Source organism: Elephantulus edwardii, unplaced genomic scaffold (genome assembly GCF_000299155.1).
Source record: "Elephantulus edwardii isolate Elephantulus edwardi_28Jun2011 unplaced genomic scaffold, EleEdw1.0 scaffold00278, whole genome shotgun sequence".
Taxonomy (NCBI): domain Eukaryota; kingdom Metazoa; phylum Chordata; class Mammalia; order Macroscelidea; family Macroscelididae; genus Elephantulus; species Elephantulus edwardii.
In genome coordinates this window covers 1140023-1157434 of record NW_006400028.1, presented here as the reverse complement: position 1 = coordinate 1157434, position 17412 = coordinate 1140023, and the positions used below count along the sequence as shown (strand labels likewise).

Sequence of the window (17412 nt, the reverse complement as noted above, 5' to 3'; positions counted from 1 at the left end):
AATAGGGCAGGGCTCAGAGCTACTGTACATAGGGTCACTATGAGTCACAGGCCAATAAAACAACCAAGTAGCTTTAGTGGAATAAGAGATATCATTGCTGATGTCAGACAGATACTGGCTGAAAGCAGACAATACCAAAAAGGTATTTATTTGTATTTTCTTGACTATGCAAAGATACTTGACTGTATGCATCAGAACAAATTGTGGATAACACTGAGAAGAATGGAAATTCCACAACACTTAATTAGGTCAGAAATTGTGTACAGACAGGCTCTTTTAGAAGCAGTTGTCTGAATATAACAATACTGCATGGTTTAAAATAAAGAAATTACGGCTGTATCTTTTCACTATACCTATTTAAACTGCTGAGCAGTTTAAAGAAAAGCTGAACTGTATGAAGAATATGATGTCAGGAATGGAGGAAGACTTGTCAACGACCTGTGATATGCAGATGACAAAACCTTGTTTGCTGAAAAAAAGGATTTGAAGTGCTTATTGAAGTATCTCAATAACTACAGCCTTCAAGATGGATTACACCTTAACATAACACCTCAACTCATTGAAACCAACTCACGGTTGACCTCCAATGGGTTTCTGAGGCTGTAAATCACATAGACAAGATTGTCTATCTTCTCTTGCAGAGCTGCTGATGGATTCTAACCACCAGACCTGCCCAAAGGTTAGCAGCACAACTCCTTATCAGAGCTCCCCTCATCAAAATGAAGAAAACTAATATCCTCACAACTGGATTTACAGGCAGTATCACAATAAAGAAAGAAAAGATTGAAATTGTAAATTATTTACTTTTACATGGATCCACAATTAATGCCCATGGAAATGGCAGTAAAGCTGGCACACAACTAACTGTGATGAACAAATCTGTCAAACACCTCGCTAAAGTGCCAACTCTAATCAAGATCACTTTAAAGACTGTACCAGACTCATGCTGTGGTATTTTGAAATGCTCTATATGCTTGTGAAAGTCGGACTGTGACTAGGAAAACTGGGAGATCTGGTGGCCTCGTGCTAAGAAACTGTGTTACAATCCCGAAGGCATGTGGCTTGAACCACCAGCTGCTACCAGAAGGATGGGCAATCTCATCTTGTGAGATTTAGCTGCCTCTGAAAATTCATTGGAAGGTCAGCTATGAGTTGGTTCTGATTCAGCAGTACACATCAAAACAACAGAAAAATTAATGCTTTTGAACTATGGTGTTGGTGAAGAATATTCAGTATATCATGGACTTTGGAAAGAACAAATAAATTTATTTTAGAAGTTGTTCAACCAGAGTGCTTCCCAGAAGCAAGGATGGTGAGACTTGGCCTCACATATCTTGGGCATGCTATCAGGAAAGGTCAGCCTTTAGAAAAAGACACTGTGCTTGAATAAGAAGAATAAGACCTCAATGAAATTAACTGACACAGTAACTGCAACAATGGGCTTGAGCACAGCAGAGATTGTAAAGATTGTACAGGTTCAACCTTTGTTCTTCTGTACACAGTGTATTATAAATTGGAGAAAACATGATGACATTGAAAAATAACAAGGAGTCTAGGACTTTTCTGTTCTTTTGAGGCAAAGGCATTCATACCACTTTATCTGAATTGATACCTTTGAACTGTGATGTTGGAGAAAAGTACTCAATATCCCATGGATGGCCAAAAGAAAAAGATGTCTCAGAGAAGAAGCAGCCAAGAGTGCTCCTTGGAGACAAAGATAATGAAGCTTCATCTCACAGACTTTGTGCATGTTGCTATGAGAGGTTATTCCTGATAGGGGTTATGATGCTTGGGAAGGTGGAGGGATGGCAAAGGACAGGAAGAAGATTCTCAACCAGGTGGATTGACACAGCGACTGCAGCAATGGGCTTGAGTGTGTCCGAGATTGTGAGGATGACATACGATAGACAAGGTTCAGATCTGGCGTTCAAAGAGTTACTATCAATCTTACTCAACGGCACCTAATAACAACTCAGAAAATGCTCTAAGAAACAAAGGACTTTTTTTTAAATTCGTTCATTGTTGCACATTTTCTCCCCTCCCCAGTCTACTTTGCAATTCATTTCTTATTCTAAATTACTGTTTTACATATAATACCTAATCATATATTCCTTTCAGACCATTCTTCCCCTCATCTGTTCCAATGCAGTGTTCATTATCTATCTACTCTTTTCCTAGTCTCCCCTCAAACCTCCATGTCAGTTCTACTTTATAACAGCAGTATTAGTCCCTTTGTGACTGAGATATTCCACTCAGCATAACGTTCTCCAGGCCCATCCATGTTGTATAATGTTTCGTAGGTTCATTGTTACATGGGTGTACATACATTTGAGTCATGGCTCTGGTTTCTTTAGCATATATTCTCAATAGTGGAATTGCTGGGTCAAATGGTATTTCTATTTCCAACTTTTAGAGAAAATGCCCGACCATCTTCCATAGTGGTTGTACCATTTTGTATTGCCACCAGCAGTGAGTAAGAATTCCAATCTCTTCACAACCTTGCCAGTATTTGTTGTTTGCTGCCCTGTTTAACTTTACTGCTGGGGCGAGATGATATTTCATTTGTTTTGCTTTGCATCTCTCTGATAGCTAGGAATATTAAACATTTCTTCATGTGTTTGTTTGCCATTTGAATGTCGTCTTTGGCTAAGTGTTTATTTATATCTTGACTAATTTTGCAATTGAGTTGTTTACCTTTTTTCTCGTTGAAGTACTGGAAGATTTGAGAGATTTTAGATAAAAGTCTCTTATTACATATATCAATGGGGGGGGGAGATATATATTATTGCCAAATATTTTTTCACAGTCTGTGGGTTTCCATTTCACCTTGTTGAAGACGTTTTTTGATGTGCATAGGGATTTGATTCTGTGTGTGTGTGTGTGTGTGTGTGTGTGTGTGTGTGTGTGATCTGACTGGTACAGGAGGAGATTGTCCCTCCTCCAGCAGAGCATCTGGTGGATTTGAACCACACACCTCAGGGATTGCAGTTCAGCTTCTTGCCACTAGGCCGCCAGAGCTCGCCAGGATTTGATTCTTACAAGGTCCCATTCATCTACTTTATTCTCTCCTGGTTGTAGGTTTTGCATTACGCTTGGATATATCTGTTTATGCCATGGAATAGGGCTTCTATAGTTGTTCCTAGCTTTTCTCTGATGAATGCTATAGTCTTTTTTTTTACTCCTAGGTCCCTGACCCATCTTGAGTTGGTTTTTTGTGTCTGTTGTGAGGTATGGGTCTTGCTTAAGTTTTCTAACAATTGTTTTCAAATTTTGCCAATTCCTTTGTTTAAAAGGGTGCCATTTCCCCACTTAACTGATTTTGTCTCCTTGTCAAAAATCAGTTAACCATAGGTAGATAAGCTCATTTTGGGGTTCTCAATTCTATTCCAGTAATATCTGTGTCTGTCACTGTCTGGTATCATGCTGTCTTGACGACCATGCCAGTGTAATAGGATTTGAAATCAGGGAGTGTGATGCCTCCTAACTTGTTTCTCTTTTTCAAGAGTTCTTTGCTTATCTGAGGCAAAAGACCAATTCTTTCCTCCTGTTGTCACTCTTGAATTTAACCATTCCTTACAATTTTCCAGGATTATATCCCCTTGATTTAATATTCCTTTCCACAAGTACATATAAGTAACAATTTTCTTTTATTATTTAGTTACCAACTTGGTTCTGTTGTCATCAACTTGTATGCTGTTTCTATTAATGTTACTTAATGGGAAGCATAAATTCCAAAAGAGAAAGGACTACAATGTGCCAAATAAACAAACAAACTCATTGCCATCAAGATGGAACTGACTCATAGCTGACCCTCTTGCAGGATTTTAGAAGGTGTAAATCACACAGGAGGAGACGGTCCATTTTTCTCCCAAGAGCAGCTTATAGACTCAAACCATGCATTTTTGGGTTTGCAACAAAGGTCCTTACTCACTAGGCCATCACTAATCCCTGTATCAAAATGTAAGAAAGATTTTTTTCATCTTTGTTTAAGTGGCACATAGAAATGTTTTGGGAAGATACATTTAGCTTTGTAAACAGGATTTTGAATAGTCCAAGTCCATTTGATACCCAAACTCACCAATATTTTGACACTAATTACATACCGGCCTTTTAATGCATTAAAAAGTCTGATTCCATCGGCAGGGCCACAGATTTGGATCACGTCATCTCTAGTTAGTTTCAGTAAATCTGCCCCTGGAATAAATATAAGAAAACAGCTGATAAAGGCAAAGATGGTCTTTGTTAATGATGATTAAAAGAGGCTTTGTTGTTACAAGGACATCTCATTAGTATGTTATAGTCCATAATCTTCTGCAGGGCATACAAGGCTCTCCAGGACCTGGGCTGGCCTCCTCTCTAGCCTTAATTCGCACCCAATTAACTTTTCCACTTAACCTTTGTCTTCATTATATTGATTTCAGAACCTCTGTGCCTAATGAGCCATTTTTTCTCTGCCTGAAATATCCTTCTATCTGACCAACAGATTCCTCCTATTGTTCAATATTCATTTCACACAACACACATGTTCTCCGATACCAGATGCTCCCCTGAACGCCTGGCTTTGTATACCCTCTGAAGAAATACTTCTCTACTGCAGCACAATTAATTATTAACCTTTTTGGGTGGGGGTGTGATCTATCTTATTTCTCCCCCATTAGATGACAAATGAGTTTTATGATCAAGAATTACATCTTATATATTTCTGGATTCCAACCACCCCTGTTAAACAGAAGGTGCTAAATTAAAAGGAAAATTAAGTTAAAAAGGAATATAGTGAAGCCCAGGGAAAAATGTTAGAGTATCTTCAAATGTCCCTTAATACAATTATAAATGAAATGTTTATTTTAAAAGTAGTGTATGTAACAAACACTTTAAAATATTAAAGTGAATTTATACTAAGGTTTTTTTTTTGGCTTTTTTTTTAAATTTCACAGTAGGGTTGTAGCTGGTGAGAAAACTGAAGAGCTGTACAGAATTAATTTCACCAGAAAAATACACTAAGATCTATCACTCTTTTTCACTCTCTCTCTCTCTCTCTCTCTGACAAAGGATAGTACAGGGTTCAGATCAGATTTGTTGTTCATAGAGTCACTTTGACTCATAGTCAATTGGAAGGCACCTAACAACAACAATAACAACATTGAAATTAGAAGCTCCTAAAATGTAAACAAATACCCCCTGCCGAATGGTTGGGAAAATGGGAAAAGACAAGCAAATGTAACCTGAGAAGTTTGTGAAAAGTCTTGTGAATGTAGAAAAACGGTTTCGATGCAACCATTGCTGAGCCTCCTGAGGTGTGGTTGTTGGCAAGAGGTTCTGAAAAAAAGTATTTTTCAAGTAACTAAGAAGATTTATTGTTTAACTGATTAGGTGTAACATAGTCAAATACATCTACACATATTCACACTTAGGTTCAATTTACTTGGAACTTGTTATTACATCACTCTCTCCTTATATAAACATGCAACAAGTCAACAGAGTTCATCCTTATCTTCTCTATAGTACAGTAATGCCCTTAAAAATAAGAATCTTGGAATTACTTATTTCAAATCCTCCACTTTTTAGTATAGTAGCAAGTCAAAATTCAACAGCTATTTGCTTAATGAATGAATAACCTTCCCCAGAACCTAGGCACTTCTAATGAACTGTATAGTCAAAGTATTATTTACTCAATCTCCAAAATCAATCTCAGAAAGAATTATTCACTCACTCACTGCCATCAAGGTGGAACCAACTCACAGCTAAGGCTCTAGCTGGTTTTCTGAGGCAGTAAATCACATGGGTGGAAACTGCCCATCATTCTCCCATGAAGCTGCTGGTGGATTTGAACTGCCTGCCTTTGGTCTGGCAGCTTAGCTTCTTACCCACTAGATCACCAGAGCTTCCTTAAGTATTATTAGACTTTGCAAATAACATTCAATATTAAACTTACATCTGTGACTGGAGGGGGTGGTTCTGGCTGGTGGTTTGGTGAACCATTCCTAAAGAAACATTTAAAAATAAAGAAAGAGTCCATGACACATGCAAAGGAATTGGGAAATTTATTATCTCTTTCATCTTCACAACAAGTCTTAAGCTGGAGTTTAAGAGATCAAGGGAAAGAACTGTTCAAAAGGGACATATGATTGGATATAATTGTTGTGACAGGAGTTTAGAACGAGGGTAGCATGGTGGAGTGGACTTGGGGGTGGGACTGAATAACAAAGAATTATTTTTATTTTTTTTTTAATTTTCAAAAAAGAAAAGCAAATTGGGGGAGGGGTGGGCAGAGAGAAAAGTGCAACAATTAATGAATGGAAATCCAAAGTCTCTCTAAACTTTCATTAAAATCAATTTAAAATTAAAAAGAAAAAAGAGATCAGTGCTGTTTAAGTTATGATTCAAGGGCCAGCTTTACATCTCTTATTCTTATATTTCTTTTGCTCTAAGGATTTTTCCTCTTACCTTATATTTCTTTTTTTTCTATTTGTTACAAAACAGAATTTTAACTCTAATAATAAAACCATATAAAAAGGACAGAAAAAAACCTTTCTAAATCTAAATACACTCATAGATTTGGTAACTTATATCAAACCTATTGCATTAAATGCCAAAACTACAAAACAACTGCACATCTTAAACATCAAAACTAGAATACAATATATATTAAATGTCAGGGCTTTAAAACAACTATTGGTGGGTTTTTTTTTAAAAAAAAAAACAACAAACAAACCTGGAGTAGGCATTTCTATCAACTTTCTGTACCAATCTTTGATGGTAAAAGACAATAACCCAAGAATAAACGTACACCATTACATAATTTCAACATTTTATTTTAGTCAATATTTTAAAATTTCTTCCCCCAATTATCAATGATAATACCTAGGATTAGGAGCATTCTTAACAAGTAACAAAACAAGTTTTAGTATTTGCAGACCTGTTGTTCCAATGACCACTCTCTGTTAAAAGTACAACAGGAAGTAAAAACCCACAAAGTCAGCAGCAACACACTTCAGTTCCTAAGCCAATTTAAAATGACCAATAAATGCTACTTTTTTAAGGGAAATTTTTTTAAAAGGAAGAGAGAATAAATAAATAGATGAATGGGACCTTCTAAGAATCAAATACCTAGGGAGCTCTGGTGGCCTAGTGGCAAGAAGCTGAACTGCAATCCCAGAGGCACATGGTTCAAATCCACCAGATGTTCTGCTGGAGAAGGAGGGGCAATCTTCTCCTGTACCAGTCAGACCCAATTTGACGGTACATACACAAAATATAATAAAATAAAATAGAAAATAATAATAATAAAAAAAGAATCAAATACCTAAGCACATAAAAACTTCTCCAACAGGGTAAAAAGGAAACTCACAGACAAGTGAAAAATATTTGGCAATGACATATTTGATAAAGGACTTATATATAAAACTGGTAGAATACTGCAGTACCTCAAGTACAGAAAGGTAAACATCCCAACACAAAATAGTCACTGGATATGAACAGACACTTAGCTGAAGATGTTCAAATGGCAAACAAAGACATCAAGAAATGTTTAAAATCCCTAGCTATCAGAGAGATGAAAATCAAATGAACTATAAGATACCATCTTATACCAGCAATAATAGCAAAGTTCAACAGGGCAGCAAACAACAAATGCTGGCAAGATTGCAAAGAGACTGGTTGGTGGCAACATAAAATGGTATAATCACTACAGAAGGTGTTCTGACACTTTCTTAAAAAGAAATAGAAATAGAAATAGAAATACCATTTGACTCAGCAATTATACTACAGGGAATATACTCTAAAGGAACCAGAGCTGCAAATCAAACATGTATGCACACCCTTGTATATTGTTGTGCTGTTCACAATAGCAAAGAGATAGAAACAATCCAAGTGCCTATCAATAAATGAATGGAAATGAATGAATGTAATACATTTGCACAATGGAATAGTACACAACACTGAAAAATAATGAACTGGTAAAACACTATACAACATGGGTGGGCCTGGAGGACATATTGCTGAGTGAAATATCTCAGTCACAAAAAAGGAAAAATACTGCTTAACACCGCTGTTAGAAAATGCGACAGACTTGGAAAGTTGGGGAAAGAATAGGAAAAGGGTACGTAAATAATGAACACTGCACTAGAACAGATGAGAAAAACTGTCTAAGAGGAATATATGATTAGGCCTTATATGTATGATAACAATCTGGAACAAGAGGTGCATTACTGGGAGAGGGGGAAAGGATGAGGAGGAAGAAAATGTGCAACAATGAATGAATAAAAAATAATTTAAAAAGAAAAGGAAGTGCGACAAGGCTACACAAAATTCTTTCAATCTCTTTTGAAAATAATCTAAACTTTAGTTAACATATAAATCTATCAAAGATTGGACCAATGGAGGAACTGATTTATTTGAAAACATAACCTAAAAGCATACATAATAGAGACAGATAAAAGTCAGTTTCATTTCTCAGACTTACCCTTCCCCAAGAGAAAAACTGCTATGGGAACTGTTGAAACCAGGTGATGGGGAATTATTGACATATGTGATCTCAGGCCACGGAGAACACTATAAACAAAGGACAAATTGGATAATGGAAAAGCACATTTGACCTTAGGGTTTCCTTAAACATTATAACTTGAGTAACACACATCTTTATGAGTCAATCTTAATTCATCAAGACCCCACTAATCAAGAGACGACCATTAGGGTTTTGTTTTTTGTTGTTGTTTTTTTAAAATTTATTTTATTTCATTATTTTGTGTGTGTACCATCAACTCAGATCTGACAGGTACAGGAGGAGATTGTTTCTCCTTCTCCAGCAGAGCATCTGGTGGACTCGAACCATGCATCTCTGAGATTGCAGTTGCAGCTTCTTGCCACTAGGCCACCAGAGCTCGCCCACCATTAGGGTTTTAACGAGGCTGGAATTGATGGATTTTCCTTCGAAGAGTAATTAAAGTATCACATTGTTGTTGTTGTTGTTATGTGTCCTGAGACTTACAGTGACTCTACGTACAGCACCTCTGAAACCTGCCCTATCCTGAGCCAGTCTCACTGACTCTGACACACCATCCTGCATTGCCCCAGTTACTGTTATCAATCCATCTCATCTAAACATTCTTATAAAATGGATGAAATTAACAGCAATAGATGTTCTTTTACCTCTGTGAGTATAGTTGTCTCATAGGAAGGTTGATACTTCTCCTTTTCATGTGGTGTTCGTTTCTCCATTTTTTCCCTATCTGTTTTTTGCTTTCTGTCTGCTCCTTTGGGCTGAAACGAGAATACTGTATTTTAAACTCAATAAAATACTTCAACCCAATAATATCAGGCATAAGACATTAAATATCTGCCCATGAAACAAAGACTTGTATATAAAGATGCCGAAGGCACCACTACATGAAAAACTGCAAATAGAAAATATAAATGTTTACAGGGTTGAAAAAGAAAGAAAAGGATTTGATAGAGAGCTACAGAAAAATCTTTTCTTCTTCTTTTTGTAACAAATCCGTTTACTTTTTTTTTTTCCTCATCAGTACCACTGAGATCCTTGTGGTTTCCATTTCCCACTGCTACCTCTATTACAGTAGTTAATGTGCAATCTCACTTAGGGGCCAGACAGATCTTAAGTACATCCAAATCATACCCATTGCTTTCAAGTCAATTCCAACTCTCACCAAGAGAAATGTCAACTACTTGCCTTTTCAATTACTTGGTATACATTTGAGAGTTGTACAATAAATAAGGATGACAGAAGATTGATATTTTTGAGTTGTAGGGTTGGAGAAGAGTACCCAATATCTCCTAGTTGCCAAAAGAATAAAAAGAGATGTCTTAGAAAAAGTGCAGCCAGAGTGCTCTTTGGAGACAAGGATGGCTAAGTGTCATATACATACTTTTGGCCTGTTGCTAGGGGAGGCTATTCCCTGGAAAGGGACATTATGCTTGGAGAGGTAAAGGATCAAGGAAAGACAGGAAGACCTTCAACAAGATGGACTGACACAGTGACTGGAGCAACAGGCTCAACTGTGTCCGAGATGATGAGGACGACACAGGATAGGACAAGGATCAGATCTGTTCACTGGTTTGCTGAGTCGTACTCGACTCAACTGCACATAAAAACAACAACCTGTTACTTGTTGCCGTTGAGTCACTTCTGACTCTAAATGACTCTACTTAGAATAGCTGCCCCATAAAGTTTCCAATGCTGTATATCTTTACAGAAGCAGACTGCCACATCTTCCTTCTGCAGAGCAGCTAGTGGATTCAAACTCCCAACCTTTTGTCCAACAACTCAGTACTTAACCAGTGCATTACCATGGCTCCTTGAAAAGTACACAGTTAACCAAAAGGAAGGGAAGCTCTGGGCTTGTTGTTATTGTTGTTATGTGCCGCCGAGTCACTTGAAAGTCACAGCAACCCTATGTAGAATACCCCAAACCCTTTGCTCAGTCCTGTGCCAATCTTATTGTCTCTGGCATAACTACCCCAGTTACCCTAGTCACTAAATCAATCCATCTCATCCAGGGTCTTCTTCTCTTGTGCTGTCCCTCCACCCTCTCCAAGGTCTGGTTCCTCCTTGCAACATGTCCAAAGGATGTCTGACGGAGCTACAAAATCCTTGCCTCTACAGAGTAACCTGGCTTCACCCTCTCCAGGATGAACTTGTTTGTTCTCCCAGCAGTCCACGGTATATTCAATACTCTACTCCAGCACCATAGCTCAAAGGCATCAATTCTCCTTCTATCATCCTTAGTCATTGTCTGGTGACACTGTGAATGCAAAGGTATGCATTCAAATCCACCAGGAAGAAATGGAATGGAAACAAAGACGAAGAAAGAGAGCAGTGAACTGGGAACAGGCCTGACAGGATAGCCATTTTGTACTTTACAAGCAGGTGTCTGATCAGGGTAGGAACCCTGGACTGCAGCAGAAACTACACCAGCAGCTGAGTGACTACAATGACAATCTCATGTCTCCCTTTCCCCCACACCCTCTCAGGAATGAGGAGAGTGACTGTCACCCTCACTCACTCACCAAGTAGACAGCAGTGTTCCCCTGGGACCGCCCCACTGTATCTAAAGTGAAGTGTGTGCCATTGTCTATCTGGCACCAAGATCATGTAATTTCACCCATGTTCTCTACATCCTTGCACCCATGGAGTGTGCCATTCCTGGGACAGGATCTAGCCTGAAGCCAGCCTCTATACCGACAGAAGCATCATCTCTGATTAAGATTCTTGTCTCTGGTCCTCTGCTGGGTTGGCAGAAACTACTCATCAGTAGGTTGAATCCCCCTGGATTTGGTACCTGGTGTAGAACATGCTCATGTTTGGAGCTGTATACACTTCACCTCCTGGAGTCAGCAGAGTCCACTGTCCTTGGTCCTTTCTGGGTAGGGAGCAACTGTCCTTGGCAGGACAACCCTGAAGGTTTAGTGTCGGGAGCTCCTTGCTCCCATATGAGGTGGTGTATGTTCTCCTACTCAAATTTGTGCCCACTTGCAACCCATGTCCCTGACAGGGAATCCTTATCGATCTGGCACCAAGTGCACACCACTCCCACATTTGGACACATATGTGTCCTCTACTTCCTCACACTGGTAAAATGAGTTATCTCTGACTGGGTGCTCTTTCTGTACCCATTCCCTGGAGTGACAGAGGCATCATCGCTCGCCCGGTAGACTGCCCCATACACCACTGAGGCCATCAGAAATTCTGCCCCAGGCTGTGCGCCCTGCCTCTTAATGTACCACAAGTGATCAGAGGTGCCATCCTTGGCTTGGTACCATGTCTCCAGCTACTCCCTGGAACAGCACAGGCTCTGTCTATGGTTGGGTGCCTTGCCCTCAGTCACCTCCCAGATGAATAGAAACTATATCCTGATTAGGCACCCAACCCCTAACCTTCTGCTGAACAGAAAATCTGCCCAGACCAGACATCCTGTTCCCACCTGCCTCAGCAGTGGCAGGAGTGTAAATCCCCCTAGGTTCCTCCTTTTTGCTATTAATTTTCTTTTTATCCCTTCTTTTCAGTTATGTAGTTTGTGGTGGGCTTTTCTTCTTTCTCTTCTTCACTTACGATTTTTCCTTTCCTTTGTTAATCTTTCCCCCTTTTCTAGTCTTCTTTTCACCTTCCTTTTGTATCCTCCTAAATTTTGCTTTTCCTTTTTTGTCTAATTTTGGTTTTGTTTCTTAGAGGTTTTTTCCCTTCCTTCGCTTTATTTTCTGGGTGTGTGTCCCATCTGGCAACAGAAAATAAGAGTGTCCACACTACCCAATCTCTCAATCTCTCTCTCACACACACATAAACTCGCACACACTCCTCCTGCAGCTTCACTCACTTAGCAACAGTAAACAGCAGCTCTGATAGGATCCAATGGAGACTGCAACCAACACTGCCCAGGCTGCTCTCAACATCCTACATGAACATCCAATAAGGAACTACATCACACCTCTATCCTCCATCACACCCAGGAAATGGAAGCCTAAGGATTAGAACTGTCAAATTAGTGAGCTGTGTAGCACACACACCCTGCTCAATCAGAGGTAGTAAAACAAAAGAATATAAATGGGGCATCACAATGTCTTAGAGGCAACAGGTAACTTCAGATCACCTACACAAGGGGGTGGTTACCCTCTTTCTGTAAAAACATAACACAACGAAGTGATCAAAACATACAGTCAGAAAATATTTCCGAGAAAGAAATGCTATTGGAATTTATTGATAATAAATTCAAAAGAATGACATGTGCCTTCTGAGAAAAAGGGAGTAAACCACTGAAGGTCTGAATCACAGAACCACAGATGTTCTCTATGTTATCAAGGAAAACAGATAAAACTCTAGAAGAATTAGGAAATAAACAAAAAAAGCAATACAAGAACAAATCCACAAAATGAGTAGAAAATCAGAAGCCATAAAAACTTAGCAAATTGGAATTTGTAAGGTTTAGACAAAATTTCAGAAATAGCACTCTGGAAGGACAAAAGAGTAGAATTGACATATAATTAGTAAGAGTTAAGAAAAATATCAGGAAAAAAGAAGGAAGAAAAAGAAAGGAAACCTAAGAATTACTTGGGACACCATCAAGAAGACTGGAATTCCAGAACAGGAAGAAAGAAAGACACTAAGAAAAAAGCAAGCAGAAAATCCTTGAAGATTTGATAGAACAAAGCTTCTCAAACATTATGAAAGAACATGTGCCTTCAAGAAGCTCAACAAACCCCAACAAGAGTCCCAAAATCACCAAAGACATATCATAATCAAATTTTCCAAATTCAAAGACAAAAAAAGAATACTGAAAGCAGCTTGGGAAAAATAAAAAGCTACCTACAAAGGAAAACCTATAAAGCTAAGCTTCAACTTCTCAGCATAGGCCATGAAGGCAAGAAGGCAAAATAATTATATCTAAAACTCTGCAAGAAAAAACCCTGATCACCACAACAAAATAAAGGTAAATAATCCAATACAAAAATGGGCACAGGATATGAACAGACACTTCACCAAAGACGACATTCAGATGGCTAACAAGCACACGAAGAAATGTTCAAAATTCCTACCTCTAAGAGAGATGCAAGTTAAAACAACTATGAGATATCCTCTCACCCCAGGAAGAATTGCAAAATTTAACAGAACAGCAAGCAACAAATGCTGGTGAGGTTGTGGAGAAACTGGAACCCTTATTCACTGTTGGTGGGAGTGTAAAATGATGCAACCACTGTGGAAGGCAGTATGGCGCTTTCTCAAAAAGTTGCAAATAGAGATACCATTTGACCCAGCAATTCCACTACTGGGAATATACCCCAAAGAGATCATAAATGACATCCAAGCAGATATATGCATACCCATGTTTATTGCGGCTTTGTTCACAATAGCAAAGAGGTGGAAACAACCTAAGTGCCCATCAACAAACGAATAGATAGAGAAGCTGTGGTATATTCACACAATGGACTACTATTCTGCACTGAAAAACAAGCAACTCATGCATTATTATTCAAAATGGGTGACCCTGGAGGACATAATGCTGAGTGAAGTATCTCAGCACAAAAGGACAAATACTGCATGGTGCCACTGTTGTAAATCAGGACTGACCTCAGAGTTAGGAGGAGACTGAGAAGGATGGGTTCAATAATGTATACTGTACTGAAACAGATGAGGGAGAAAACTGTTTAAGAGGGAAAATTATTAGGGATTTTTGTCATGACAGGAGTCCAGAGAGAAGGCTATATAGTGAAGTGGACCTCGGGGGAAGGATTGTAAAACAATGAAAGAATTTTTCTTGTACTTTTCCAAGAGGGTAGTGTACTAGGGGGGAGGGTTGGGAGAGGAGAAAAGTGCAACAATGAGTGAATGAATGGAAATCCAAAGACTCTGTGAATTTTCATTTAAATTAATAATAAATTTTAAAAAAAGGAAAAAACCCTGCTAACCAAGAAGTATATACTCAGCAAACCTGTCTCTCAAATACAACAGGAAAATCAGGACATTTTCAGATAAACAGAAATTAATGGAACCTGTAAAAAAACAGACCAATTTTATAAGAAATACTAAAAGAAGTTATTTGGACAGAAAACCAAGAAGGGAAGATTACAACTTGAAATTAACACACATGAGAACCTTATTCAGGAGCCAACTTGGACATGGGAATATACAAAGCCGAAACATTTCCAGTCTTAAAAGACTAAAATAGAGAACTAGAGACATCAGTCTGTAAATAAGAACAACTATGAAGCACAAAGAGGGAATAAACAGTGTAGCTACAGAACGTCAAAAATGAAGAGCAAGCCAAGTCAGTTTCTACTGTTTTAGACTTGAGAAAGAAATGTAACTTAGAGAGTAACTTAAAAAAAAGAATAACCCTTCTCATTAAATAAAAAGAAAAATCATAGTTACCAAAACAATAGCAATGAAGAAAATGCTAAGAAGAGTCATAAGCAAAGTAACAGCACAGAAAAGTACACAGAGGCAGATACGACTTTACACAACTTGGAGAGCCCACTTTTCTTCTCCTGTGGTTGGAGATCTTCGCTGGATAGGTGCAAGTCAGTTTGGTAGACCCTGTTGGTTGACAGGGTGTGGCTTTGGCATGGAGCAGATGACCCTCTCATTCTGCAGAGGACTCAATTGTTTGCATTTCTCTTAAGTATCTTTTTAATCCTTTCTGCTTGGGCCTCATATTAGTGCACATGTCATAGTCCCTCCCCAGGACTCGTTCAAGTTTAACCTGATACTTGTCAGGCTTTTGATTAGCACTTTGCTTCTCACATGCTCACTCACCCTGGAAGAAGCTAGCGAGCTGCCATGTCATTAGGACACTCAAGCAACCTATCGCCATGGTCTAGGTGATGACAAACTAAGCTTTCCTGCCACATCCAGAAAGAAAATGAAGCCTTTGATAACAGTCTGTCAAGTCCTCCAATCACTGCAGCTTGAAGCTGTTCTGACGGCTAATGAGATCTTGAGCAAAAAAATCTCTACACTAAACTGCTTCTGAATTTCTAACTACAAAATGAGTGAAATAATAAATATTTATTTTGTGTTGTTTTTTAAAAGTACAACAATGAAAAAGTATTAAAATATTTTCAATGTTAAAAAAATAAAGGTTAAAATAGAAAAAATAATTATTTGGAACAAGGGAGCTCTGGTGGCCTAGCTGCAAGAAGCTGTGCGCAATCCTGAAGTTACATGATTCGAATCCACCAGATACTCCGCTGGAGAAGGATAGGCAGCCTCCTCTTGTGCCAGTCAAATCTGACTCAATGGCACACAACAAAAAAAACCCAACAACAAAGTATATGGAACAAAAAATTAAAATCATCAGTAGCACACATACACACAAGCACAGTAAAAGGACAGCAATAAAACATACCTACTCAGTAATTACACTGAAAAGAAATGGATTAAATGTACCTGTCAAGAGAAAAAGAATAGCTGAATGGATAAGAAAACATGACCTATCAGTATGCTGTCTATAAGAGACATATCTTAGACACCAAGAAAAAGATTAAAAATCAAAGTATAGAAAAATATATTAAACAAATAATAATTAGAATGTAGTTGCAATATTAATATATGATAAAATAAACATGAAGGCAATATCCAGAAGAGACAAGGAAAGATGTTATTATAACTATTAAAAGCTCAACTGAACAAAAAGACAGAACTGTAAGTATCTACACTCTCAATGACAGAATCCTAAAATATATAAATCATATTTAAATAGATTTGAAGAGAAACAGACAATTCCACAATTACAGGTGTTGTTGCCATTAGGTCCCACTGAGGCTTCTACGACTCACAGTGATCCTATGAACAGCAAATCAAAACCTTGCCCTAATGGAAAAGGTAATCTCCAGTTTCATTTGGAATGGAAAGAGATCCCAAATAAGCAAAGCATTCCTTAAAAAGAGAAACAAGGTAGGAGGCTTCTCACTCCCTGATTTCAAATCCTACTATACTGCTGTGGTGGTCAATACAGCATAGTACTGGTACGATGACAGACATATACATCAATGGAATAGAATTCAGAAGCCACAAATCAGTCCGTCTACCCATGGTCAACTGATTTTTGACAAGGACATGAAATCAGTTAAGTGGGGCAATAACAGCCTTTTTAACAAATGGTGTTGGCAAAATTGGAAAATCATCTGCAGAAAACTCAAGCAAGACCCACATCTCACACCATACAACAAAAACCAACTCAAAGTGGGTCAAGGACTTAGCACTAAAACCAGGGAGTATAAACTTCCTTAGAGAAAAGCTCGAAAGAACTTTAGAAGCCCTAATCTTCCAATCATGAACAATCTTCCAATCATCCTAAAAAAACCTACTACCAGGAGAGGATAAAAGAAATGAATGGGACCTTCTAGAAATCAAATCCCTATGCACATCCAAAAACCTCTCCAACACTGTAAAAAGGGAAGCCACAAACTGGGAAAAAATATTTGGTAATGACATGTCTGATAAGGGACTTATATCTGGAATTTCTAGAATACCTGAATACCACAAAAAGATAAGGTAAACAACCCAACTGCAAAATGGGCACAGGATACGAACAGACACTTCACCAAAGACATTCAGATGGCAAACACACACATGAAAAAAATGTTCAAAATCCCTAGTTCTAAGAGAGATGCAAATCAAAACAACTATGAGATATCATCTCACCCCAGTCAGAATAGCAAAATTCAACAGAGCAGCAAACACCAAATGCTGGCAAGGTTGTGGAGAAACTGGAACTCTTATTCACTGTTGGTGGAAATGTAAAATGGTGCAACCACTATGGAAGGCAGTATGGCACTTTCTCAAAAAGTTTAAAACAGAAATATCATTTGACCCAGCAATTCAACTACTGGGAATATACCCTAAAGAAACAAGAACTGCCAATCCAATCAGATATATGCACATCCATGTTTATTGCTGCTTTTGTT

At 38.3% G+C, this 17412-nt stretch overlaps 1 protein-coding gene across 5 annotated transcripts in view; it reads right to left on the bottom strand.

Moving 5' to 3' along the window:
* The window catches only part of TFCP2 (transcription factor CP2), a 74154-nt gene that overhangs the window by 6253 nt on the left and 50489 nt on the right, over positions 1 to 17412 (bottom strand). For 4 of the 5 annotated variants that reach the window (XM_006900226.1, XM_006900224.1, XM_006900228.1 and 1 more), the window contains 5 exons: positions 9148 to 9258; positions 8462 to 8550; positions 5933 to 5981; positions 5223 to 5316; positions 4104 to 4194 (listed from right to left, as the gene is read on the bottom strand). In XM_006900226.1, coding sequence (XP_006900288.1) covers positions 4104 to 4194; positions 5223 to 5316; positions 5933 to 5981; positions 8462 to 8550; positions 9148 to 9258 — 434 coding nt within the window. Of the gene's footprint in view, positions 1 to 4103; positions 4195 to 5222; positions 5317 to 5914; positions 5982 to 8461; positions 8551 to 9147; positions 9259 to 17412 lie in introns of all 5 variants that reach the window. The other variant, XM_006900225.1, reaches the window with a different exon arrangement.